General features: G+C 43.6%; 2 protein-coding genes across 2 annotated transcripts; both read left to right on the top strand.

The window, feature by feature from the left end:
• The first annotated feature begins 7,284 nt into the window (after window positions 1–7,284).
• LOC131241980 (noroxomaritidine synthase 2-like) lies at window positions 7,285–9,951 on the top strand. Its single transcript, XM_058240336.1, has 2 exons — window positions 7,285–7,306; window positions 8,095–9,951. Exons 1-2 carry the CDS (start codon window positions 7,285–7,287, stop codon window positions 9,543–9,545), a joined length of 1,473 nt encoding a protein of 490 aa, XP_058096319.1. The 3' UTR covers window positions 9,546–9,951.
• Window positions 9,952–21,856: 11,905 nt separating this feature from the next.
• Window positions 21,857–22,225, top strand: LOC131241981 (auxin-responsive protein SAUR78-like). Its single transcript, XM_058240337.1, has one exon. The coding sequence runs from the start codon at window positions 21,857–21,859 to the stop codon at window positions 22,223–22,225; it is 369 nt and encodes a 122-aa protein (XP_058096320.1).
• The last annotated feature ends 4,200 nt before the right edge of the window (window positions 22,226–26,425 follow it).

The raw sequence follows: 26,425 nt of genomic DNA on the forward strand, positions 1-26,425 counted from the left end.
CTGATGTAGCTCGACTGTGGTTCAAACAGTTGAAACCAAAGTCCATCAGTTCATTCGTTGAGCTGAGCGACGCCTTCCTCACCAACTTCATCGGCGGAAAGAAGAAATTAAAGCCCCCTGCACATCTGAATAACGTAGTTCAGAAGCAGGGAGAGCTACTGAAAGATTACATCAAGCGTTTTAATTTCGAATCCCTTCAAGTTCGAAAACATTCGGAAGAAACGGCCCTCAATGCACTCATGCAAGGAGTTAGGGATAAGCCATTCCTGGCATCTCTAGACAAAACTCCGCCCGATACTCTGGCAGAGTTTATGGCACGATCCGATAAGTATGCCAACGCCAAGGAAGCGCGAATCCTGCGTGAAACTAAAACCTCGGCCAAAGAGTCGGCCAAAAAAGAAGCCGACTCGGCCGGAGGAAGGAAACGCAAAGAGGATCAAGCGCGTGACGAGCGAAGGTCAGGCAAACGGCCGGATCGAAAATTTTCCACATATACTCCCCTGAATAAGACTCGGGAAGAGGTGTTGATGGAAATAAAAAACGAAGGCTTTGTTAGTTGGCCCAATAAGCTCAGGAGTAATCCTAATCGGCGGGACAAGGATAAGTACTGCCATTATCACCGCGATCACGGGCATAACACAAGTGATTGCCGTCAGTTAAAAGAAGAGATCGAACGACTCATAAAAGATGGCCGACTCAGAGAACATATGGTCAAAGCTGGGGCATCTGAGGCGCGCCCGACCGAGAGTCAGCCTATGGAAGAAATCCGGACGATCATCGGCGGTCCACAATGTGGGGGCGACTCAAATAACGCGCGAAGGAATCACGCACGAAAACTTAGTCAGCCTCAGTCCGAGCTCATGATTATAGATCGGCCATCAAAAGAAAGGAAAAGAGAAAGATATTGCATATCGTTCACTGAGGGAGACGCCCGAGGTATCCATCACCCCCACGATGATGCGCCGATCGTCTCCTTGGCGATCGCTAACCGAAAAGTGTTTCGGATACTCGTCGATACGGGGTCATCTGCGACGTGTTATTTACCCAAGCTTTCGACAAAATGGGGATCGAACGCCTTACGCCCGGTTCGGACCCCACTGATCGGTTTTTCCGGAGGACAGTTACTGCCTGAAGGGATTGTCTCGTTACCACTCACTGCCGGTAGTGCCCATGTCAGACGACGATGATGGTTGACTTCTTGGTCGTCGATCAACCCTCGGATACAACGCAATACTCGGCCGGCCTTCATTGAGTCTCCTCCAGGCCGTGGTATCCACGTACCATCTTTCAATGAAATTCCCGACCGAGTCGGGATTGTCAAAGGAGACCAGCAGGATGCGAGGCGATGTTACATGATAGCCGTAAAAGGAGCCGCCGACAAAAGTCCGACCAACATATTAACGATCGAATCGTTGGATCCTCGGGCGAGAATTATGAACGAGGACAACCGGTCGAGGATCTTGTCTCGGTCCCCTTGGTCGAGACAGATGGATCCAAGACGGTACGAATTGGCTCGTCTCTGTAGTCCCCTTTGAAAGAAAAGCTGATAGCCCTGCTCCGTAGGTACGCCGACGTCTTTGCCTGGGGTCATGAAGATATGCCCGGGATCGACCCCTCTGTGGTGACTCACCGACTCAACATCGATCCGTCGTATCGACCGATCCGATAGAAGCGGCGACCGCTCGGCCCTGAACGATACGCTATCATCGAAGAAGAAGTCAACAAACTCCTCCAGGCTAATTTCATAGAAGAAATACACTATCCAGAGTGGGTCGCGAATGTCGTGCTTGTAAAGAAATCCAACGGGAAGTGGCGAGTCTGTATTGACTATACCGACTTAAATAAAGCCTGCCCCAAGGATAGCTTTCCGCTTCCGAGGATAGACCAGCTAGTAGATAGTACAGCTGGACATGAGCTCCTTAGCTTCATGGATGCATATTCAAGATATAATCAAATTGTAATGCATCAAACAGATAAATCAAAAACGACCTTTGTCACCGACAAAGGCCTTTATTGTTACCGAGTGATGTCATTTGGTCTGAAGAATGCCGGCGCAACTTATCAAAGGTTAGTTAACAAAATCTTTGCTCGGCTTATAGGCCGAACCATGGAAGTATACATCGACGACATGCTCGTCAAAAGCATACACGCGGCAGATCATGTGAATAATTTGGAAGAAATGTTTCTAATCCTACGGAAGTTCCAGATGAAGCTAAATCCAAGTAAATGTGCTTTTGGAGTAGGCTCCGGTAAATTCCTCGGTTTCTTGGTCAGTCAGCGAGGAATAGAGGCAAACCCTGAGAAGATAAAGGCTCTGATTGATATGGAATCCCCCAAAACCATTAAAGACGTCCAAAGGTTGGCTGGACGAGTCGCAGCACTTAATCGGTTCCTGTCCAGAGCAACGGATAAGTGTCTCCCTTTCTTCAAACAATTGAAAGGAAGACAAGCGATGGGTTGGACGAAAGAGTGTGAAGCAGCATTCCAGCAATTAAAATCATATCTCGGTTCTGCACATCTCTTATCAAAACCCGAACCGGGGGAGTCGTTGCTCCTCTACCTAGCTATATCCGAGGCAGCGGTTAGCTCGGCTTTGATACGAGAACGGAAGGAAAGCAACGGCCGGTCTTCTACGTCAGCAATGCGTTATTGCATACTGAAACGAGATACCCAAGCTTGGAAAATTTGGCCTTGGCTTTAATAACTTCCTCTCGGCGACTTAGGCCGTATTTCCATGCCCACACCATCATAGTAATGACCGACCTTCCGCTTCGCCAGGTGCTGCAGAAACCAGAAGCTTCCTACCGACTCACCAAATGGGCTATCGAAATGAGTGAGTTTGATATTCAATACCGACCAAAGGCAAGAATCAAAGGGCAAGCCGTAGTTGATTTTATCGCCGAGGAACGTCTTCAACCGAACTTTCAGTAAATGAAGGACGGTGCAGTTCCGACCTCGACCGCTCCCCCTTGCCCTATTCCGTGGAATCGTATGTCGACGGTTCTTCCAACTCGAAGGCCGGTGGGGTGGGGTTGTGCTTGAAACCCCGATCATACCTATATACGACGCCTTACGACTTGGGTTCCAAGCGTCGAACAATACGGCGGAATATGAAGCGTTGTTACTCGGCCTCCGACTCGCCGCTAGCATGGAGGTCACGCACCTAAGCGTTTTCAGCGACTCTCAGTTGGTTGTTAACCAAGTTACCGGTGTATACCAGACACGAAAAGACCAGCTAAGGGCATACATGCAGAAAGCAAAGGAACTTATCAACGGATTTCAATTCTGTCGTGTCACTCGGATCCCTCGTGCGGAAAACAGCAAAGCCGATTTGTTAGCAAAGCTCGCCTCAGCCGATGAAGATGAGATACCCAGGTCCGTCCCTGTCGAATACGTTGACAAGCCAAGCATAGACGAACCAATTAGCGAGGCTGTCAGTACAATCGACTCGGAACCTTCCTGGATTGATCCAATCCGCCAATACCTTAACGAAGGAAAGTTGCCCGAGGATCGTGCCGAGGCTCGACGAATTAAGATTCGAGCCTCCCGTTATACCATATTCAACGGAACCCTCTACAAGAAAGGTTACTACGCCCCGTTGCTGCGGTGCCTCAAACCCAGCGAGGCAAACTATGTGTTACGGGAAATTCATGAAGGAATCTGCGGAAACCACTCTGGAGGGCGATCCCTCGCCTACAAGGTCCTACGACAGGGATACTACTGGCCCACTATCCAACACGACGCTCGCGAGCTCGTTCAAAAATGCGACAGATGCCAACGGTTGCGGCAATTACGAGGCAAGCGCCCGAAGCACTAACGCCGATGACCGGTCCCTGGCCTTTCGCACAATGGGGCGTCGACATCATAAGACCGCTCCCTATGGGAAAAGGTCGAGACCAAGTTTGCTGTGGTGGCGGTTGACTATTTCACGAAGTGGACCGAGGCATAACCATTAGCTAAAATAACCGAGCGAAGATCACCGAATTTGTATGGAAAAACATTATCTGCCGATTCGGTGTACCCCGTACTTGTCACAGACTATGGAAGGCAATTTGATAATGAAGCTTTCGCGGGATGTGCGACAACCTCGGAATCCGAAACGTTTATTCTTCGCCTCATCATCCTCAAACCAACGGACAAGTTGAGGCGGTTAATAAGATTATCAAGCAACATCTTCGGACCAAGCTTGGCCGAGCTAAAGGAGCGTGGGCCGAAGAGCTCCCGAAAATTCTTTGGGCCTACCGTACCACCGCTCGAACAGCCACAGGGGAGACCCCATTTTCACTAGCCTATGGCTCGGAAGCCGTCACTCCCGTTGAAATCGGATTACCTTCGGCTCGGATCACCACGTTCAATGCAGAAGCAAACGAAGAACTCCTTGCACTCGGACTTGACCTTCTGGACGAACAAAGAGAAGTGGCACGGCTGCGCACGGAGGCGCGGCAGCGACAAGTGGCTCGGTTCTACAACACCCGAGTTAGGATTAGAAGATTTCGAATGGGGGATATGGTTCTTCGAAAAGTGTTTTCTAACACCAAGGAATTTGGTTCGGGTACACTGGGACCCAACTGGGAAGGACCCTACATCGTCTCGGGCACCATTAGACCGGGAACGTATCAGCTAGAAGACCTAAACGGACAACCGTTGCCCCACCCTTGGAACGCTGAACACCTCAAAGTCTACTATCCCTAGTTCTGTCTTCAACGATTAAAGACTCTGAACTAAGAAAGGATAAAGCCAAGTCGAATAAGTAAAGATAGGCATTTCTCTTCCATTCATCAAAACATATGTAAGTACAAAGCGAGCGAAGATCTCTTTCATTCATCAAAACATATGTAAGTACAAAGCAAGCGAATACATCAAAGCAAAAAAAATATATATGTCCAAGGGCCCCGGTAAATGTCCTCATGCACCGGCCTCGCCCCCAGCGGTATCTTCAGCAGTGGCGTCCGGGTTCTCGGATCCCGAGGCTGCTCCACCCTCGATTTCTGAAAGGTCAAGGTCAGGGAAGGATTTCTTTATGTCCTTGACGCATTCCAGATATCCGCTTTGGAACAAGCGGTCCCTTTCATCCTCGAACTCCGCCGACTCGAGGAATGCTTGGACGGCTTGGTCCCTAGCCCTCTCGGCCTCCCGAGTCTTCTCGACGGCCTGCTGAATGTGCTCCGCCGCCTCAAGCTTAGCCCGAGCTAAGTCATCCGCGCACGAAGCATGGACTGCTAGAACTCGCTGATTCTCCTCTTCAGCTTTGGAGAGTCGAGCCAGTGCCTGAGCGACCTCTGCCTTCGCTTCATCCAGGGCTCTTCTGGAGGAAGCCGCCTCTGCCCTCGCGTCTTCGGCAGCCTTCCGGGCAAGGGACGCCTCGCCTGTCAGGACGCCGACCCGGACCTCGGCCTCCTCGCGTCGACCTTCGACCTCAGACAGAAGAGCCTGCAGTCGATGAGTTGAGGATAGCTCCTTGCTGGCCTTGATTAAGCAAGGAGCGAGTTCAAAAAGCATCCGGGCAGCATGGCTGACGGTCTGCGACGACGGGGCGTTGTAGAGTTTCACGAACTCTCTTTCACACCCGTGGGCCAAGGCCCATGGAACCATCCCCGACACCACTTGCTGCAGGAATGACGGCCCCTCCTGGTTCGTCCCCTCCCCTCGGGAGGACGCGGTCCTTGTCTCTCCCTCCCCCCTGGAGGACGCGGCCCCGGTCTCCTCCTCCCGACTCAGAACATCCGTCTCAACGCGTGCCGAGTCAGGATCCGCCTGAGGCTCCGAAGCAGCAACCACCGTCTCTTCCGCCCTTTCGTCCGGGTCGGGGATTACGACGACGGAAGGGGCAGAAGAGCTCGCTGGCTCTTTCTCCTTCCGCAGCACCCTTTGCCTCTTCGGCGAGGCTCCGAAAGAACGGACCGCGGAGGAGCCTTCAACTTCGTGAATTGGCCTAAGGGCGGGACGAGCTCCAGAGTCATCTCCGGTTCGTGGGTGATCCTGAGGTTGGGTTGAGCTTCGGGCAGTTCTGTAAAAAAAAAAAAAAAAAAACAAAAAAAAACCAGAGAATAAGTTATGGCGAAGTAAGTCGAGGGAAATTCGGGAAATCCAGAAGATTCATTCTCAATTACCTGTAACTTCCGAGTCCAGACCTGCAAGATGAAGGCGCTCCGGCTGTAGAAGCACCTTCCAAGACCTATTCTTCGAATCCAACGACCTCAACTCTTTGATCCGAGCCGAGGCGGTGGTGCCGAGCTTCGCCGCTTTGGAATGTCTCGCCAAACATAAGCTCGTCGGACTCGAATATTACAAAAACAAAAATAAAAAAATAAGGGGGCGAGAGGGAGAGAAGACCCAAGTCACTTCTGCTCTTTGGAACGCCCGAGGGACACGAGCCTCGTAGGACCCGGATTCATTCTCCCACCGACCACATGCCCAAAACCAACGCTCTCTCCAGGTGTTTGTTGGAAGTGGGAGGGTCGGTTATCGGGGAATCGCCTCCGCCTCGCCAAGCAGCGACGACGTAGAAGCCGGGATAGTTCGGATTTACCCGTACTTGATACAGGTGGGAAATTCGTCGACTGTAAGTGGTGGCTGTTCCATCTCAGCCCACAACACCGCACATCCGAGTAAGTTCCTCCACCCATTCGGGACTATCTGCCCCGGGCCAATCTGTATGCGAGATAAAACTCCCCGGACGATGGTCTGAAGGGGCAGACGCAAGCCGCATTGCATCGACACCTGGTAAATCGCGACTGCCCCGGCAGGAGGGTGGTCCGGTAAGTCATTCGGACGGGGAAGATAGGTGATGACCGACTCGGGAATATGGTACCCGACTCGGATTCTGTCCAAGTCCGTCTCAGTCAAGACTGAGGGAACCGGACCGCTTAAATCCTCCCCCGATCCTTCTTCTTCAGACTCGGCCTGCGCCGATTCACCAACGGGAGCAAGATCAGGGGTTCCTTCGGCGATTAAAATTTCATCTTCTTCCTCCTCATCTTCCTCCATGTCCCTTTGCAAGTTAGGCCTTCCCGGGCGGGTTAATAGAGACGACCCGCCCCGAGAAGGAACGACGGAAGCTGGACGCTCCGCCGAGCTTCGGTGACTCTCTCCGGTAGACAAGCAGCGTTGGCGTCCACTGCTATCTCCGTCAGTAAGGAAGGCGATTCCGCAACGTTCCAAAAACGTTGCGCTTCGCCTTCGTCTCCGGAAGCTCCCCCCTGGGGACTTTGAGAACTCCTATCCGCCATTAATATCTAATAAAGAGGAAGGAGAAACTCACCGGAGGGAGAAAGGAAAACGGAAATGGCGGAAAGAGGCACCGACGGTTAGGAGAAACGAAAAGAAGGAGATGAAAGGCTATGCAAACCCCAAAGAAAATGCGGAGCGGGAATGGCAAGAGCAGTAAAAGTTTAAAGTGCGGGGCCCCTGACGTTATATAAGGTCGCCATACGGCAGAGACAATTAATGGGGAAATGATTCGACGCCTGCATCGGTTCCCTCATTCGACACGTGGCGCACGTCGACTGGCGACAATAATACCTTTGCTACGTGTCCAATCTTCGTTGGCGGGATGTGCGATTTGACGGCTGACGGCGCATGCGATGTCAGGAGCTGAACCGTCCCCCATCAAAGGCCTTACGGAATGCATTTAATGACCACGACTCATCTCGGACTGAGTTACGAACCGACTCCAAACTCGCTACTCCTTAGTGTCATATGAAGCACACGGAGTAGGGGGCCTCTTGTTGGGGACAAAAATACAAGTCCGAAGACTCGGACTTAATGCCTCGGGACTCGGACTTAATACCTCGGGTCACCGAAGGATGTGTCAAATCCGAGGCATGGTTCGCTAAACCGAGACAACGGTTGAGTCGGTTCGGACGACTTATCAGCGTTCCGGGCATGTGTCGGGCGGACCACCTTACAAGACCGACCGTCGCTCCGATCTCATCCCGGATATCTTGGGATAAGATCTCCGACCCCGAAGCTCACGGGATCGGATGACGGCTCAAGATGGGCACGATCCTATCTCCGTGATACCAGGAGAAGATCCCGCGCTCAATATCAGGAGGACCCCAGCAGCTATAAAAGGAGGGCCCCTGTCACCTTGAGTCGTCACAAACTGGCCCATCATCGGGATGCTGCCGTCTCTCCTCCTCAACATGCACCGGCTCCACGACTGGTGCACTGAAGTCCTCGGTGCAACCGGTCGCACCTTCGTATTCAAGGGCCCATGGTTCGGCTGCATGGACATGCTCATCACATGTGATCCAGCTAACATAAACCACATCCTAACCACCAACTTCGCCAATTTTCCCAAGGGCTCGGATTACGTAGAGATCTTCGACGTTCACGGCGATGGGATCTTCAACTCCGAAGCTGATGTGTGGAGACTTCAGAGGAGGATGGCCCACACCCAAATCAAATTCAAGGGCTTCCGGCAGTTTGTTGCCAAGACGAGCCGCGAAATGGTGGAGAATAGGCTCATTCCCCTTCTCAAGGACATGGCCCATCAGTCCAAGGTTGTGGATTTGCAAGATCTGTTACAAAGATTCTCGTTTGATCGCACATGCGTTTTGGTGTTTGGTGTCAACCCGAACTGCCTTTCTGTCGATTTCCCGACCGTACCGTTCGCGGTGGCGGTTGATGAGGCGAAGGAGGTTATACATTTCCGGCACACCGTGCCGGTTAGCTGGTGGAAGCTGCTAAGGTGGCTGAGGATCGGTAGAGAGAGGAAATTAGCCATGGCATGGGACACGATCGACCGCTTCATATCGAGCCATATATCGATGAGAAGAGAAGAACTGAGAAAACCCAAGATCAACGGTACAGATGAAGCGGATGCAATCAACCTACTGACTTCCTATATGGGCCATGAATCGGAGGATCGAACAGGGAATACAATCAAGACCGATAAGTTCCTCAGGGACACAACATTGAACTTTTTGGTCGCTGGACGGGACACCATCAGCGCATCACTTACATGGTTCTTTTGGCTTGTATCGAAGAATCCAACCGTTGAATCAAAGATCTTAGCTGAGCTAAGAACAATCCGATCATCAGAGGAAGGATGGCCCACGAAACCAAGGGTGTTCGATGCAGAAGAGCTCAGCGGGCTAGTGTACTTGCACGCGGCCTTATGCGAGGCACTACGGTTATATCCACCTGTCCCACTCGTGCATAAGGGTGTAACGAACTTCGATGTCCTTCCCAGCGGAAAACGGGTCCACCCGGGAATGAGGATCTTGTATTCCTTATACGCGATGGGGAGCATGGAGGCGATCTGGGGTAAGGATTGCTTGGAATTCAAGCCGGAGCGATGGATATCTGATCAAGGCACACTGAAATTAGAACACTCGCACAAGTTCTTGGTGTTTAATGCCGGGCCGCGGACTTGCCTCGGCAAGGACATATCGTTCACTCAGATGAAGGCGGTCGCTGCAGCCGTGATCAGTAACTTCCATGTTCAGGTGCTGGAAGGGCAGATCGTGTGTCCAGAATTCTCTATAATCCTTTATATGAAGAACGGTTTGATGGTCGAGATCAGAGAACGGCGTGATTGACGATGGACGGTCGTGATCATGAAGATGTGGTCTATGATGAACGGCGTGGATTGGGGCCTGGTAATGACGATGGCACCTAGTGTTTGAAGTTACAGTTACCGTTACTCTAGTTTTGTTGGTAGTTATGCTGTGAAAAACACGAGGTCGGATCTCTAGGGGTTGTTTGGATGCCTTTAAATTTTTTTAGCTGTAAACACGTTGCACCATAAAAGAGTGTTAGGTGTGATTGGCTTATATGTTATTCTGTTTGGTTTTTAAGTGATAATCTGTTTAAAAGTAAATAGTACGTGTGTTTAGCTAGCTTGTAAAGTATGTACAATGAATAAAGAAGGTATTTATACCATAGGGCTTGAGCGATTAACCTTTCAAAATATGCAAATCATATAAAAAAGACTTGATTTTTATTTTTTAAAAAATATAATAAGAGAGCATTAAAGCATGCACACACTAAACGGATTGAACGTCTTCTGCTCATCACAATGGGCCCCAAATACAATCTCAAATTTTATTTTATTTTTTTAATAGTAGCATCCCACCTTTCTCTCATGTGGTCTATTTGACAATGTATAAGCCATTTTTTAGGGTCATAAGAAAGCATCAAAGGAAGTACCTGGTAGATAGATTGGATGTACGATACGTACTACTAAGGTCCAAATATCATGAGTATATATTAACCATTGTGTTCTAAAATGTATAATGAATTTTTAGTTGTAAAGACTTTATCTGTAATTCGAAACATAACTTTTTATTAGGTTTCAATTTACAGCTAAAAGTTGTAATATATTTACAGCCTATAAAGTTTTTACAGGCAAATACATACATCCAAACAACTCTTGTAATCAGATTATATGTAATCTCTTTATAACTTAAGGACTTTATAGGCATCCAAATGACACATAATGTCTACCACCTTGGTTTCTTATACCGAGAGTGACGCAGGGATGGACGTGATGAGGTCGATCACCGTCTTCCTCAAGGATAAATACTCCGAATCCAGGGAGTTTCTCTAGACTCCACACAGAGACTTCTCGAATCTACAAGTAAAAGAGTAAGAAAACAGAAATAAATTCTAATAAATTCAAAATTTAATTGATCAGTGACTAATGTTTCTCCTTACACCATTAATAAAGAAAAAAATAAACCAAAATTCGTAATTACTAAAAATAGTAAAATTCTACCTCTAATAAAAATCTTAATTTTAATAAAATTCTTCTAAAGCCTAATTTCTAAAAATAAAAATTCCAAATAAACTTTTGATAGAAGAGTCTTAGCATAATTACAAGTTATTTCTAAAAGGGAAGAAAATCTAAAACTCTAAAAATAGAAAAAGTATTTAAAAAAATTGGAATTACTAAAAAATAGAAGAGTCCTAGCATAATTGATGTAGGGATAAACGTGATGAGGTCGATCACCGTATTCCTCAAGGATAACTACTCCGAATCCACAAAGCTTCTCTAGACTCCTATAGAGACGAGAAAAGAAAGCTAAAAAATATAAATGAATTCTAATGAATACAAAATTTGATTGATGAAATGAAACAAACGAGTTCACAACCCTTTAAATAAGGATACTAAGCAATGAGAGAAAAATCAGAAGCAAACTATAATTAAAACTCCCTAAAATTCATTGCTTATTATAAATAATAAATTTACTTTTATAGTTAGTGTCCTATGTGGTTTAACACGTTATTCTCCTAATTATTCGAAGCACCTTTCATGTTAGACACAACTCCTAAAGCCCAACGGATGAAGAGTTATAATCAAACTAAAACGTACTATTTATAATAAAAACGGAACTAAATATGGAATTAACTTACTATTTATAATAAAAACGGAACTAAACATGGAATTCGGCTGTGAATATGATGGAATCTCGCAAATTTGGCGTGGGCAACCCAGCATATCCGGGTTGGTTGGCTAAAGTAGCTCGTCCAATCCCAAAATCATATATAGTACGTCGAGTAACTCATTCCGGTTTGTGAGATGTCTATTTTAAGGTTTTGATGGTCTTGATGATTTCTGCCTCTGATCGGTCCTTCTTTGGTCCATCTTGGACATGAAAGTGTCCGCGACCCACTCTACATTAGAGAGAAATATCAAATTCTCTTCAAGCAAGATATTGAGAAGAAGGGAATCTCAGTAAGACGACTTTAACACTTTTGTTTGTTGATTTTCTATCTTTTCCTTGCACATGTGATTGCATGTGCCGAATGTTTCCAGCCAAGAGAAATTGACTATAAAAACAGTCTTTCTATCTGGAGTAATTCCTTATCTTGTAATAAATGAGAAATGGAAAAGTAGGTTGGATGATAATAAAATTTGGACTTACATGTTATCTGATGTATAGTGGTGGTTGGCCTCTAAGGCGTAAGTAAGGGTAAATTTTCGAGAGATGGGTATCACCCTAACTTTTGTGCTCTTCAACAAGGTATGGTCCACATAAAAATGAGTTTATTAAGATTTTCTTTCTAACTTGATGTTGCACAAAAATACCTCACGCAATTAATGTAGGCAAGATCAAAACAGAAAGGGAAATTGCTAAACTAAAACAAAAAACAAGATGCATAGCTAGGGATTTATATAGTTCAACGATATACTTAATTACTTCATAAGATAATAATATATAACCTTTTTTTCACAAAAAATGAGAGAAATAAAAACACAAAGCTTATATCTCTCTCACCAGAACTAGGAATCTCGTACCAAAGAGTACTCTAAAAGACGAACTGCAGGAAGGGTTGCCTCCATGGGGGGGCGTTAATGTTTCCCCATGGGAGACGTCACCAATAACACTGATGGTCGCTCTGGTCCACCTGTTTACCCAACAGTCAAGGGAGGACCCTGCTCATTTTTCAAGGAAGGCCCTTTCTTGCTGTGGTCTTTTAGTATGTCCTGCAGACTGTTTGAGTGCCACAAACATAAGGGCAGGTGTAAGGGAGAAATCGAGTACCTGGCTCCCTAAGATCTTTTGTTCAGAAATCAGCGTGTTGTAAAAACGGGGTGAAGGTAGTCTGGACGTGAAATACCCCATATGGCAGAGATTTCAAATTTAATGGTTTTAATGTGGAGACCGAATCCTTCGCTTGCCCCAAGCAAGCATGAACCGCTTGCTCCAAGCAAGGATTTCATACTTGCTGCAATGTGATTGGGACACATCATTAGTGACTGTGCATTTAATGTGGCAATGTTGACAACATCAATGATGACGGGGACTAATCACGATGCAACAAGTAGGAAATCATTGCTTGTGCGGGCAAGCAGAGGATCTGAATTCTTTAATGTGCTGCACTTTTAGCCCTTGGAGGGTGAGAATTAAGTGTGTCAATGGATTAGGCTGACTTGCAGGTTAACTGGGCAAACTGTCTTTGAGGTGGCTTTAGGCCAAGCTAAATGAATAGTGGGACAGGCTTAGGCTAAACATATGCCTCCCTTTAGTAAATGGGCCACGCTTGGGTTGAGCCTTACTAGACACGGCCCTCCCATATAACTTATCAATGGGTTGAGTCAGAAGACGAAGCCTCATCCAACCCAAAACCCAAAAGAAAAAAGAAAAGAAAATTATAGATGGATATTTATTTATTTATTTATATGTACTAGCTAGCTTAGCTTGTGCATAGTCTCAGTGTCATATTTCATTCTTAAATTGAGTTGTGGTAAGTTGGGTTAGGTCAAATGAGCCCATCCCATTTACAATTAAATGGTTGTGGTAAGGTTGGGTCGGGCTTCATGAATTTTTAAATGGGTTGGGTTGGGTATGAGGAAAATGGGTTGTGGGTCCAATCTGGGCAAGCATTTTTCTGTAATTTAGTAAATGGGTCAAGCTTGGATTCCCCTCGATCCCGTCTGGGCCTAATCCATTGCCATCAATGGTGAAAATGGTTTTTATAATAAGAGGTTTTCTTGGATACATCCTAATGCATTGTAGTAAGACAATTCAGGACTATAGTCATCTGATTTGGTACTTTTTCAACAACACCAACCATTTATTTGATAGGGCTCCGCTTGGATGGGGGATGGCCAAGAAATCTCTCAGATTGAGTATTTCAACATAGGCTATGGTGACTATTCAAACAGAAAGAACAAGTTAACAAAGGATCAAATTAATCCAATCAAGAGCTTTCATTTGTTATCTTCCCACCATGCAAAGTGAGATTTCTTGTATAAATGGTTTGAATCATTAGAAGAAGGCTTGTATTGTAAGGCTAAAATCCCAACGTATCAGGTTGCAGTACGTTGCGCTATTAGTCGAGCATTTAGGATGGAGATCAAACCATGGGCCTCCTCACTTATAAAAACTCTATAAACAATGGAAAAGATTTTCACTAGTCATTTACTTAACAAAAAGAACAATGTAAAAGATAATTTCCGATGAAGCTGATGTTTGTGTTTTCCCTTCATTCTTGTGAGCAACACATAATGAGCAATTTGGATGGAATGTACATATGATGCTGGCCTCACGAAGGTTTCAATGGTGGACATTTCCATCTCCCACTGTTTCTTATTGTTTGGCCCACTTGAGTTTGGATTTACCTCATTTTTGAGCTAATGTCTTATCACAATCCAAGTAAGAGACAAAAGGCATCAAAAGGATAATGAATTGAGCCAGGATCTTTAAGTATGGGCTATTTGGTCTTTATAAAATACAGTATGCAAAATACATTAACGTTTTATGATCAGCATTTACTTTACTAATGGCCCAAAAGGTCGGGGTTTTTCCTAATTTTTTAAAAAGTAGGTCAAATTTTGAAAATAAATCTAAAGATAGGCATTTTTATGGAAAAATTCCTCTCCCGTTGCCAAAGAGTACTTTGCAAAGCCCACACCTTGTGTAACCTTGCCAAACTAGATGCCAGTGGCACATGTGCACACGTTTCAATGCTAGTGGCACGTGTGCACACAATTCACCTAGCACATTAGCTCAATAACACCACATGCCATCAGATCAATATAAACAAGTGGACATGCATGTGTGTGTGTGTAGACGAGTGTGACAATTGCTTGATTAATCATGCGGTAGGTGCTATGTCGATTGTTTTTAGATTACTTAGTGTTGATGTAATTACCATTTAAATATGGAGAAGTTTGTTTTATGGTGAAATGATACCCTTCGAGGTTGATGTGATTAAGTAGTTTTCATGCCATTTAAAGATGGAGAAGATTGTTTTATGGTGAAATGATACCCTTTGAGGTTGATATGATAAGGTAGTTTTGATGCCATTCAAATTAAGATGGAGAAGATTGTTTTATGGTGAAATGATACCCCTGTTTTCATGTGGTGTGGGTGTGGAACGGCTCAATGGCTCATTAATAGACGGACTGTTTCAACATTGAAATGATCGAGTGCTTAACACCCTAATCCATAGCTCAAGTGGTAGACTGAGTGAATTAAAGATACCTCGTTTCAACACTAGGTCTTCGTATCAATTCCTAGTGGGGGTGGCTAACAGTGAAGTGTGAACTCACAGTAGGGTGTACTAACAAGCTAACCAAAAAAAAAAAATTGATCGAATGCTTATATAGTGTGGGTGTGTTAAAAAAAAAAAAAAGAAGAAGAAAAATAAAAATAAAAAAGCCCTTGTTTCTTTCCAACTACTAGTAATTTATTATTACTTCTCAATTAAGAAGTAAAAGTTACTTTCACGCAAGATTCCTCACGATTTCCAATTTGACTAAACAATACGTTGGAGAACTAAAATATTTCATGGGATGAAATGACCAAAATTCCCTTGTCTATATTTTTTTCTTCATGAAAAAGCAATGCCATCCAACTCATCAAGTACACCCCACTGTGATAATTAGATAAACAAAAAATTAGTGCGATACATTCACTAGGTGGGCCACACGTGAATTTGGAGGCTTTTGGCTGGTGTATATAGATTAATTGTTTACTAATGAGTAGCCTACCTAATGATTGGACTGACCTTTTATTTGGTTGGTCTAATCATCATGTTTGGATTGCATCCATTGGACAGGTTGGATGTAATACACATACCATGTGGTACCCACAATGATGGACTCTACCACCTTTTAGAGAAAAATAAAATACAATAAAAATAAATAATGACATTTGTTCATTTCACTTCCGAAAAGCAAGTGAATTGTCTGAATTACCCTTGCGACTTGACTCGAGATCGAATGAGCTGAGCCAGGTTATCTGATCTTATAGAAGACTCAACCAGTCCATCGACTAGGTGACACTGTTTAGATGTTTTAGCCCAAACTTAATAAGGTCAACTCACAAGGCATGCTAAAGGATATGAAATACATAGACAGTGATGATAGCTGCTATCACTGTTACTTTTATGATACAGGTGTGTATATATATATATATATATATATATATATATATATATATATATATAAAAAAGAAAATTCAAAATACCATCATCCGTCCTACAATGCTGAAAGATATCCTAAAAACATATATCTACCTCATAACAAACTATTATAAAACTGTTATGGGCTTTACAAGATGTGTAATAAGCCGTTAAGAGCAATTACAGATTATTTTTTCTATAATAATTATTATGACCATTATTATTCTGTAATATAGTTACCATCGTAACAGCCTTTTAAGTCTTGTAACAACCTTTACAGCATACCATGGTTAAAACATTGTTCTTTGTAGTCGTCCACTGTACTAAATGTTGTAGTTCATGGCTGGCTGTTTGTTTTCTTTCCATATATATATATATATCCTTTTTACCTCACCATTGAATAAAGACATACATCTTTGAAATCTTCTAAAAGCGTAATGTAATGTTTACATATATGACGACCAAATATCTACTTTATCAAAGACTTTGGTGGGTCCCAAGAAGATTTCAATAGCATGACTTTTACACCGCTGTTCCCTGTGGCGTGACCCACTTCAGTTTTGAATGGCCTGATCAAGTCTAACAATGATCTGTCACAAATTTGGAACAGACTGGATTTCACACAAGCGTAATGATAGGCTCATATTATGACGCACCTGCTGCCCCTGTAAAAGACATGCTATTGAAAATACTATTATTGTTATTATTGTTGTTGTTGTTGCGGTGGCTGTTAGCGCTGATTTGATTATTATTGCTGTCATCGTCGTGGCTGTTGCTGCCGATTATTGTTGTTGTGGTTGTTGTCGTGGCTGATACTGCTGCCGCTCCTGCTTTTCTTTTGTATTTTTTAGAAGTCGCTGCTGCAGCTGCGCTGCAATGCTAAGAGAGACGATGTAGACGCGGACGTGGAAATGGCATAATGCACTACCTACCATTAGTAATAGCTACCGTATGCGTTCGTTGGTGTTTACTACTTTGTTCTGGAAACTAATCCTTTGCTACACGTGGCATGTATTTTTATCAATTCAATCTAGACGATCTAAAGTATGGAGGGAATGGTGGATGAAGCGCAGACTGAAATCGCATTGATCAGATGATCTTGACCACATATTGCACTCGTTGAAATTTGGGCTTCAAACCATCTTTGTTTTAACAATTCATTTGATGTGAAGTTCGAATTGTTTGATCGGTTTGATATGAGGTCTATGTTCGGATCACAGCATGGCCCATGATTTTTACCGCTCGGATTGATGTGCGCATACAAGAGACATATTTGATGAGGAATGAGTCGCCCTAATGCGGTAGAGTCTGGCAAAAGCACATCATAAACAAAATAATATCCGGAAGGATACAAGCTGCTAACGATGCTACCCGGGCGGGATGAGGATCGTAGACGGAACCCGTTCAACAAAAAGCTCTGTGGGGTCCATAATTATGTTTTTTTGGAATCCAATCCGTCCATTATTTGAGCCCTATCATGATAGATATTATACCCAAAAATCAGACCGATCCAAGACTCGATTGAACCACACAACATAGATAAGTGTGGATAGGGATGCCCAAACCTTTATGGGGCCCACCGTGACATTTATATGCTATCCAACACGTTCATACGGTTATTTCCACAAGGATGAATTGAAAAAACCAAATATCATCCTGATCTAAAACTTCAGTGGGCCACGAGAAGGTTTCAATTGTATAAATCTCTATTCCCACTTTTCCTTGTAGTGTGGGCCACTTTACTCTTGGATCGTCCTTTTCTTTTTCACCCGTTCTAACACGAGTTGGAAAAAATGATGGACGGAGTGGATGATACACACCAATCACAGTGGGCCCCACAGAACTTTTTTGTTGCAGCGGCACCCTAGAAAAGGAAATTCGCGTCGATCATCAGACGGGGTAACTAAAAGACAACATAAGCAACGGCCTTCTGATTAGACGTCCATATCATCCAAAATGTCGTTGTAGAGCAGTGGGCCCCCATTATTAGTGGCCACGATCTTATCCAGTCGGGCCGCATGCGAATATTAACGACGGACAGTTTCGGACCGTTTGTTTGTACATTACTCTTGGCGATTTCGATTTGTAGATGTGGGGCCCACTATCAAAATGATCCAAACCATTGCTGCGATGGACCCAATGTGATAAAGGGAGAAGACAAATATAGGCTTGATCGAAAACTTTTGTGGCCCACAAGCATTTTAATCACCAATCTTTCTATGGGTGTGTGGCACCTGAGATTTAGATCTCCTTCGTTTTTCGGACTACAGAATGGATATACAGTACATAATCAAGGTGGGCCCACGGTCACGACCTGATCACCTCGACTATTTTCCGTATCATCATCCATTTAATGTCCACCAATCAGCAATTTTATATCATGAGAATGATCACATAGGTTCCACATGGCAGGTCCGTGGAGCCCACCGTGAAGTATAAGTGCCATCTTAACCGTCCCTTGTATTCACCACAATGTTAGGATTAGATACCGAATTCTAGCCTGATCCATAACTCAGGTGGCCCACAGAAAAGTCCCACAGTGGGGGACAGTGGGAAGAGGACGGCCACCATATTTAGAAATTTTCGTATGGAATGTGGGGTCCACCGTGTTGTGTACATGTCATCAAACTCAGTTATCAAGTTCGCACCACCAGGATGAAGGGACAAACCAAAATTCATGCCACTTCAAGACTTAGGTCGGACACAAAGAGCGAATGTGTAGGTTTTAGTCTTGAATGTACATTGACCCGTTTGGTGTGTCCCACCTGAGATTTCGATAGGGACCATTCTCCTGATGTACGGTGCGATCAAGGAAGAATGTCAGATGCGCAGTTTGGATTCTATATACACATCATGTGCGGGCCACATACAACTTGAACGTATGGTAATGAAGACAGGTTGGAATGTACGTGATCATTCCTCTCCAATCATCCAATAGTGCTACTTGTGCATCGGGTACTTTTTTAGTATAGACCCAACGGACTACTTACGTTTTTCTATTCGACTCGAAAAAAATCTTAATAACCAAATTAAACTACCATTAGTAGTGGTACGAACTAGAAAGATAAAAATACTCTTACTTTTCTCCGTTGTTTTACCCGAATAGGTATAAGTATTTTTGTTAAAACAAGAAGCTCTATAGCCTAGAAATTCAAATCAATGAAATACTTTTCGAGTGTTGAAAAAAAAAAGTCATAACACAGACTCGTCTACAGTGCTAATTTTTTCCTGGTGGATCACAACCCATCCTACTATGGGACCCATAATTTGGACGGTTTGGATCTAGTTCCATTCATGGCATCTCAGCTCTTAAAGCTTCGGGTGTGGGGACCGAACCTAATTCAGATGCGACGTGGATGGGACCATCTTCCGTGCACGCAACGGTGAAGATCGATGGAAACGTAAAACAACAATTTCAAAATCCACTACGATGCAGCGTAGTCTACCAAACTATCCCAGGTCTCCAGGTACAAGACTCCAGAAATAGTTAAACTGTATTCTATAAAATGGTGGTGATTCGATCAGCATACGGGGACAAAATCAAACGGATCATAATGTTTTATCCATCTGATTTTGTCCGTTGATTCTGGATCCCTGATCAATTTATTTCAAACCGTAGATTTATTACTAACAATTGGATGGTTAGAATTGATGGGTCAGCGTAATTTTCACGAAGTGTTTTTTCTACAACAGGCCCCATGATTTGGATGGTCCAGATTGATGCCATCTTTTCCAGGTGTATAGTGAATGAGTCACAGCCATTTTAGTCATGACCCTTAGCCAAATTTCTGTGATCCAGACCGTGGATCTGATTGATCCACCTCGAATGTATAACATTCCTTGCATGCAATATGATCCATCTGTAGTAATGTACAACATGCAAATGGTCTATGGTCAGGATTATCTAACCATCAGCCTCGTTGTCAGAAATTAAAACCCCAGTTCCGGTCAGAAGCCTCGGGTCGAAGATCGTGATGGAAGGGACCAGGTCAGGTCTTTGGGAGCGGATTAGGTGCGGCCCCGGTGCCACCCAAGACAGTGAATCTCATAATGTAGGGCCCACATTGATGTATGTATTCCATATCTACAACGTCCATCCGTTTTAAAAGATCATTTTAGGTGTTGTTTCAAAAAAAGAAGAAGACCAAATTCTAAAATGGACGATAAAATAAGAAAAAGTAGCTGTTGACGATTGATAGGCTATGAAAATTGTAGATCAAGCTGATGTTAGTGTTTTCCCTTCATTTAGATTTTTTTGATCTAATCCACTGTTTGGATGTCAAATAAAAATGAACTAAATATAACTGTGGGCCCTAGAAATTTTTTTGGTAGGGAGTTTAGTCAGCACCTTTTCCTATAGTATGGTACAACTTAGTTTTAGATCTTCTTATTTTTTGGGCTCATGGCATAAAATAATATTTCAAAACGGATGTAAGGTGAGGATATATAATAAATACATAAACATGGGCCCCACGATAAGGGCCGCACCGTCTTTGGTCAGGCCGGGGCCGCGTCTGTTCCGCTCCCCGGGTATTGACGAAGCCGCAAGGCAGTCATTTTCCAGTCCAAAGGGATCTTCTGTCAGTTGAACGGCTCTTTTGCCGGAAACTTTCTACTCTTCTTTGTAGTTATTTGATGCGCTGGAGGAGTATGTACATCCATGCTCATTAACAATTCCTCTCTACAAGTATTACGAATATATCTCACAATCCCAACAGTTAATAGAATGGGCCTCATTAAAAAAAACCGTATAATCATAGTCTATTTCCAAAAAATTCAAAATTTATTTTTATTATTATAAAATATTCAAATATTTATGAAATATATTGAAAATTGAAGATTTGTAAAAATTTTAAATAATATAATGAATAAATTGCTTAAATACTACCTTTTAGACGGTTTGGATTCAGATAATTATTTCCCAATTACATATTAGAATGCTTTTGTATGGAGTATCATCTTCTGTCTCCTCTGAAGAAGTTTGCAAGCCCTACACGCACCTTGAACATGAGCATACGTGTGAAACGTGTAGGAAATCTGAGCAGTACATAAGGTGACATCCAGTATGAAGATTACCATATTCCAAAACCAGGATAGCCCACTCTTAGTTTGGGTTATCAGTATACGAAAACAATGGACGGTCTAGATAAAGTAGTGAACGGTCAGCATTCAATAGACGTGTATGGCCCACTTTGATGACTGTACTGTCCTGATTTTCATCTATGGTCATATTCAGGGTATGCACCACCTTATTTTCCGCTCGTGCGTTCCACCTTTCAAGGTTTGCACGTGTGATGACTGTGGAGAGGGATGCGTGTGGAGCTAGCAAACCCAAAGAACACTTACTGGTAAAGGATCCGTGCGAAACCTTACGCTTAAGTTAGTAATCAGTCTCCCTATCTCCACGTGCACAAGGCACACGTGTACATCTGAACGGCCATATGGTAGGCCCCACCATGCAAGCACATAAACCAGAAGCCGAACTAGGATTACAAATTCGTTCGTAATCAGAAATTTCAAATTAGGGAATTATTTCGATAGATGATCCTTGCCGTCCAATTGGATGATTTAGTCCAATTGGACCTTTTCTCGAACTATGCATGCATAATAAAAATTCCTCTAATCAGTAGCTAACATCACCGGATGGTGGGCCAGAAGATGAACGGTCCTGATCACACACATGTGCCCCGTATAGTAGATTATCAGTAGGTGCAATTGATGGCACCGGATACTTTTTCTAATCTTATAAAATAGAATCAACGATTCTGATTCTGGGTCCACTCACAATCTATTCTCTAATAAGCCTTCGCTTTCTTCTCCAAACACAAGCAAAAGACCAAATCAAACCAAAACAGAAGGCAACATAAAAGAAGAGAACAAAAACCAAAAACCAAAGACCAGCAAAAAACCATATTTTCTCTATCACTCAGTTTTCAAATTCTCCAATTCACAATCCCTCAATTCAATCCCATCGTCGAAAAGAAGAAAAACCCAAATGGATTGTTGCCCCTTCTTCATGCGTCGGAAATGGCAACGACGGATCGGATATCATCCTCTATCTGATGACGCTGTCGGCGATTCGGAGAACGCGTCGGTGACTGTGGTGGTTGGAAAGGAGAAAAGGGTGTTTGTAGTCGACCCGGTTATTTTCGAGAAAGACCCGTTTCGGGTTTTGCTTGAAGTAATGAGAAAGAAGGAATTGAAAGAGAAGGATGGAAATGGAAGAGGAGAAGAAGAAGAGATTTTCGTCGGCGTCGATGCGATCCTGTTCGAACACATGCTGTGGTTGATGTATAATGACTGTTCTTCTTTGTTTGAACTGAACGTGGAGGAGATTATAGAGTTCTATGCACAAGATTCTTGAAAGAACAGTAAGGATCTTACTAATGTTTGTGATTAACATGTTAATGCATATATGAGTTTTTTGTTATTTTGAAGAGTGATCATATGCAACCGTTGCATGGAAGGTTGCCATGCTAGATTTTTTTGATTTTTTTGATTTTTTTTTTTTTTTTGAGCGAGTAGATATCACATGTGTAGGACATCCTAGCCGTTGAAAATGTGGGACTTGTAATGAAATGCATCTGGTGTGAAAGTCAGTAGTCATATGAAGACCACACCATCGAAATTAATTGATGGCTGACGATTTGAACCTATGTACATGTTTAGCATTCCTGATGAGTGGGGCCCACCTTTTGTACGAGTTTGATGCCATACACGTGTAAGAGGTTGGGAGGAAAGATGGGGAAGAAGGGTAAGATTGGAACATGTTATGGTTGGATTCGGTCGGTTATTGTTGGGAAATCTTGTGTTAGAAAGGGTTGTTGGGTTGGTTCGTAATTGCGTGGAACTGAGGTTCGGTTCCGTTTGAAGTCGTTGTAAGCTTATTCGCAGTGTTGCGGATATGAGATCCAAACCGTGCAGCACGGTGGCCTCACTGTGAAGTGGGTCTTTGTGAAAATCAGGGAAATCCAACCATGATGTGGACCACTATGTGAATCGAGATGTTTTTGGGCCGTTGTTCATTTCTTTTCTATGGTGTGACCCACCTAATGGTTAGATGGGCCTGATTTTCGAGTCATCCTACTTTCATCATGGCGTTCACATAATGCGTGGATTGGATGGCATAGAGAACGCGGTGGGCACCACGCAGACGGACGGGAATTTCCTGCTACTGTTGTAATGAGTCCGTGTAACAAAAAGCTCTTTGGGGCTCAGAGTAACGTATGTGGTCATCTGCTCCGTCAATCCATTCATCCAGCTCATGCTAGGACATCAAATTTCGGTAAGATTCAAAGCTCAATTGTGCCACACGACAGGAAACAGTGGGTATGGGATTCCCACCATTGAAACCTTCTTGTGCCCACCAATGTTTTGGATCAGCCTGATATTTTGTATTTCCCTTTAATCTTGGTTGGAATTGTCTTAGGAACGGGTTGGATGGTATAAAAACATCATGGTGGGCCCCAGGAATGTTTCAATGGTTGGGAGTCCTCATCTCAACCGTTTCCTGTGATGCCGACCGTTTAAGCTTTAGATATGCTTCATTTGTCGGATCAGGTTCTAACATGAGATTTCACAAAGGATATTCGGTGGGCCAGTCCTGGGTCTGATCAGTGTCAGTCCGAGCATGACCTGAAAACACCGCCTGAGCCCGGTCAGGCCTAAAACTGAAACGGACCTAGTTATTTTAGGCCCACGACCTAGAGGTTGTATGGGTGGTGAGGACCTGTCTACAGCGGGTCCCATTAATCAGATGTTAGGATTGCTCGATCAATCTAGCTTTGGGTGATGACCTATCTAAAATTTAAACAGTTCAATTTTGAGTTAAAGCATGCCACGTGTATGAGCACCTGCTTATCAACCATCACATTCCCAGAGTATAAAATAATTCTACTGAATGAAAACAGATTGCAGCGGCGGAAATATCCAAACCAAACTCGAATACATTCTCAAATAATTGCAGACGAACAAGCTAGGAATTATACATGTATGAATTCTGAATTTTTTAAGGTCCTGATACATGCTTAAGATGTGGATAGTCCTATGATTCATCCATTCGATATAGACGATCAGAACCATCAAACTGATGGGCCCACCACGCGTGGTGGAGACCATGAAAAAATTTCCAGCTTTGATAATCTTAGTCATCCAATACGTGGTCTTTTTTCCTGGATCGCTGCTATCTGTTTTTCACAACCGTCTATTTGTAAGCCACTTATCAAAGGGTCAATAATAGAAAGCTTCCAACATGCGGTGTTAGTTAAATGGTTTGGATTAGCTAAGCATGGCCCCCACTTGCACCGACTAGTGCATTGGGACACTGTTCATGTTCCAATGCATCCAAGGCCTAAGAATTTCTCCATCACGTAAGAAGAATACCTGTATATAATAATACTATAGCCATGAATTTTTCACAGGTCATCATGGCAGTAATCTTTCAGAAGCCTAGCTTCCAACCCACCTTGCCGGGACATGACATTACAGTAGTTGGGTCCCAATCTTACTTGGAGATCCTTGTAAGTGTTGCTCCAGCTTTGAATCTCCACTTTGGATTCTCGATTCTAATATTTTCTACACCCAAATTTGTTGCAGCTTCGCTTCACGCTTCAGCCAACCATAGTCCCAAGTAGAAGAATGGCTGGAGCAGTTCTATTTCGTGACTTGAAGTTGACGGGCATGTGCTTGTGTTTGAATGGCAGGACTTGCATAATCCATGAACGTTAATTTCAAATTGAAGTACTAAGAAAAGAAAAGGAAAGAAAGAAAGAATTCATCTCTTTAATCTTGGAGATACTAATGAATTCAAACATAGATTCCATTTGGAAGTCTTATTTAGATATCAGTGGAAATCTCTCCATTTTGGTTAGTCTTATTTCGATATCAGTGGAAATCTCATGCAAGATCCTTTCATCTTCAGAATCTCGCTCTTGCTCCTACTAATCCATTTCAGCACTCTTCGGAATCTCTCCCACTAATCCATTTCATCACTCTTCGGAATCTCGCTCTTTCTCTTACTAATCTATTTTTACATTTTGAAATAGACGTTTCCTTGCTCCTGCACTCGAGTCTATTGCCGCTTTGAATCTTGTGCTTGAAAATTTGACCATGGAAGATATTAAGAATAACATCTTTACATCTATTCATATATGTGCCTGCAGAATCCGGATCCTCTGCTGCTGGGAAGTATGGATTTCCTGCTCCCTGCATTTTCATTACAACAGTGCTGGTGTCATCACAATAAGAATGCAGGGTGCAGGATTTCCATGCTCCCCAGCAACAGAGGATCCGGACCCGTGCAAGAGATGAGAGAGGAAGAGAAGGCAACAAAACAACTTCTTAGTGGATCATGGTGCAAGGCAGTTGTATCTTCTTTAATTGCATCACCAAAAGAAAGAAAGACCATCTCCACCGTTCAACAAAAAAAATAAAAAAAATCTTAGCTCTGATAAAGTATACATCTCTGATACTTTCCCACCGGTGGAAAGGTAAAAGTAGCAACCTGATTACTTTTGCCAAAAGTTGATTAATCAATCAGATCCACTGTGGTGCCACCTTTTAGTGATCGAAAATCCTGTTTTGGGACAATCCAAAATGTCTACCTGTGTATTGGAGAGAGACACTGAAACATGACCCATCCCATGATTACTACGATCTTCTAATGGCAGATACATGCAGAGTCATTCCCTGTCCCATGATGGAGCCCTTTGGATCAACAGCTTAGATTACTGAGAAGGCAGCCACCTGCATCAATCAGGTGCATCAATCACGTCCTTCCCTGTACTCTGCCCTTTCATCAATGGCTATGTTTCACAACTCACCCCTATAAGACAACCCTATTCACCACTTTCATCAGACTTACCATCAAATTGTAGGCCACCCATTGGATGGCTAGGATCATTTATTCCATACCCCCAACACAGTAAAAATGCATGCATATGCAGCATATCCCACCATTCGAAGCTTGTAGTAATCTTTGATAGCCTGTTCCGCAGACACCCCAAGATGAGTTCATTCTCATTTTAGCTAATCATAAATAATGTATTAGGGATTATAATTGCCTCGACGAGATTAATTTTAATCCTTTGCAAAAGAAAATGATAATCTCATTTTCAGGTGTCTACCAACCAGTTCTAGAAATAGGTAACATGCAAGTGCCTGTGAACCCAGATCTTCATAAGCTAGTGAGAAGCATGGGTCAATATTACAAACATGACATGAAACCCCATCAAAGCTCTCCTTCTTTTTCAAACCACTTCTAGCCACAATGAGAAGTACAAAAATAATTCTATTAAAATCTGCACCCAAACACCCCCAACCCAATCCCTCCCTAAATCAGTTAGGGTGGGTTGGGGGTGTCTAATCAGTGGTAATTAGTGTGAATGGGTGGTAATTGGTGTTTTTGGAAGAGTATTTAATGTGAATTGAAACATAAATATACCAAAGGCCATGAAATACACCAACATCTTTTTTTGAAATCATAATAAAACCATATGATTCCATTTCACATGATTCTCACTCTTATCTCCACCAATGCGCTCCAAATGTAGGCTGCCAAACACAA

Source organism: Magnolia sinica, chromosome 4 (assembly GCF_029962835.1).
Source record: "Magnolia sinica isolate HGM2019 chromosome 4, MsV1, whole genome shotgun sequence".
Taxonomy (NCBI): Eukaryota; Viridiplantae; Streptophyta; class Magnoliopsida; order Magnoliales; family Magnoliaceae; genus Magnolia; species Magnolia sinica.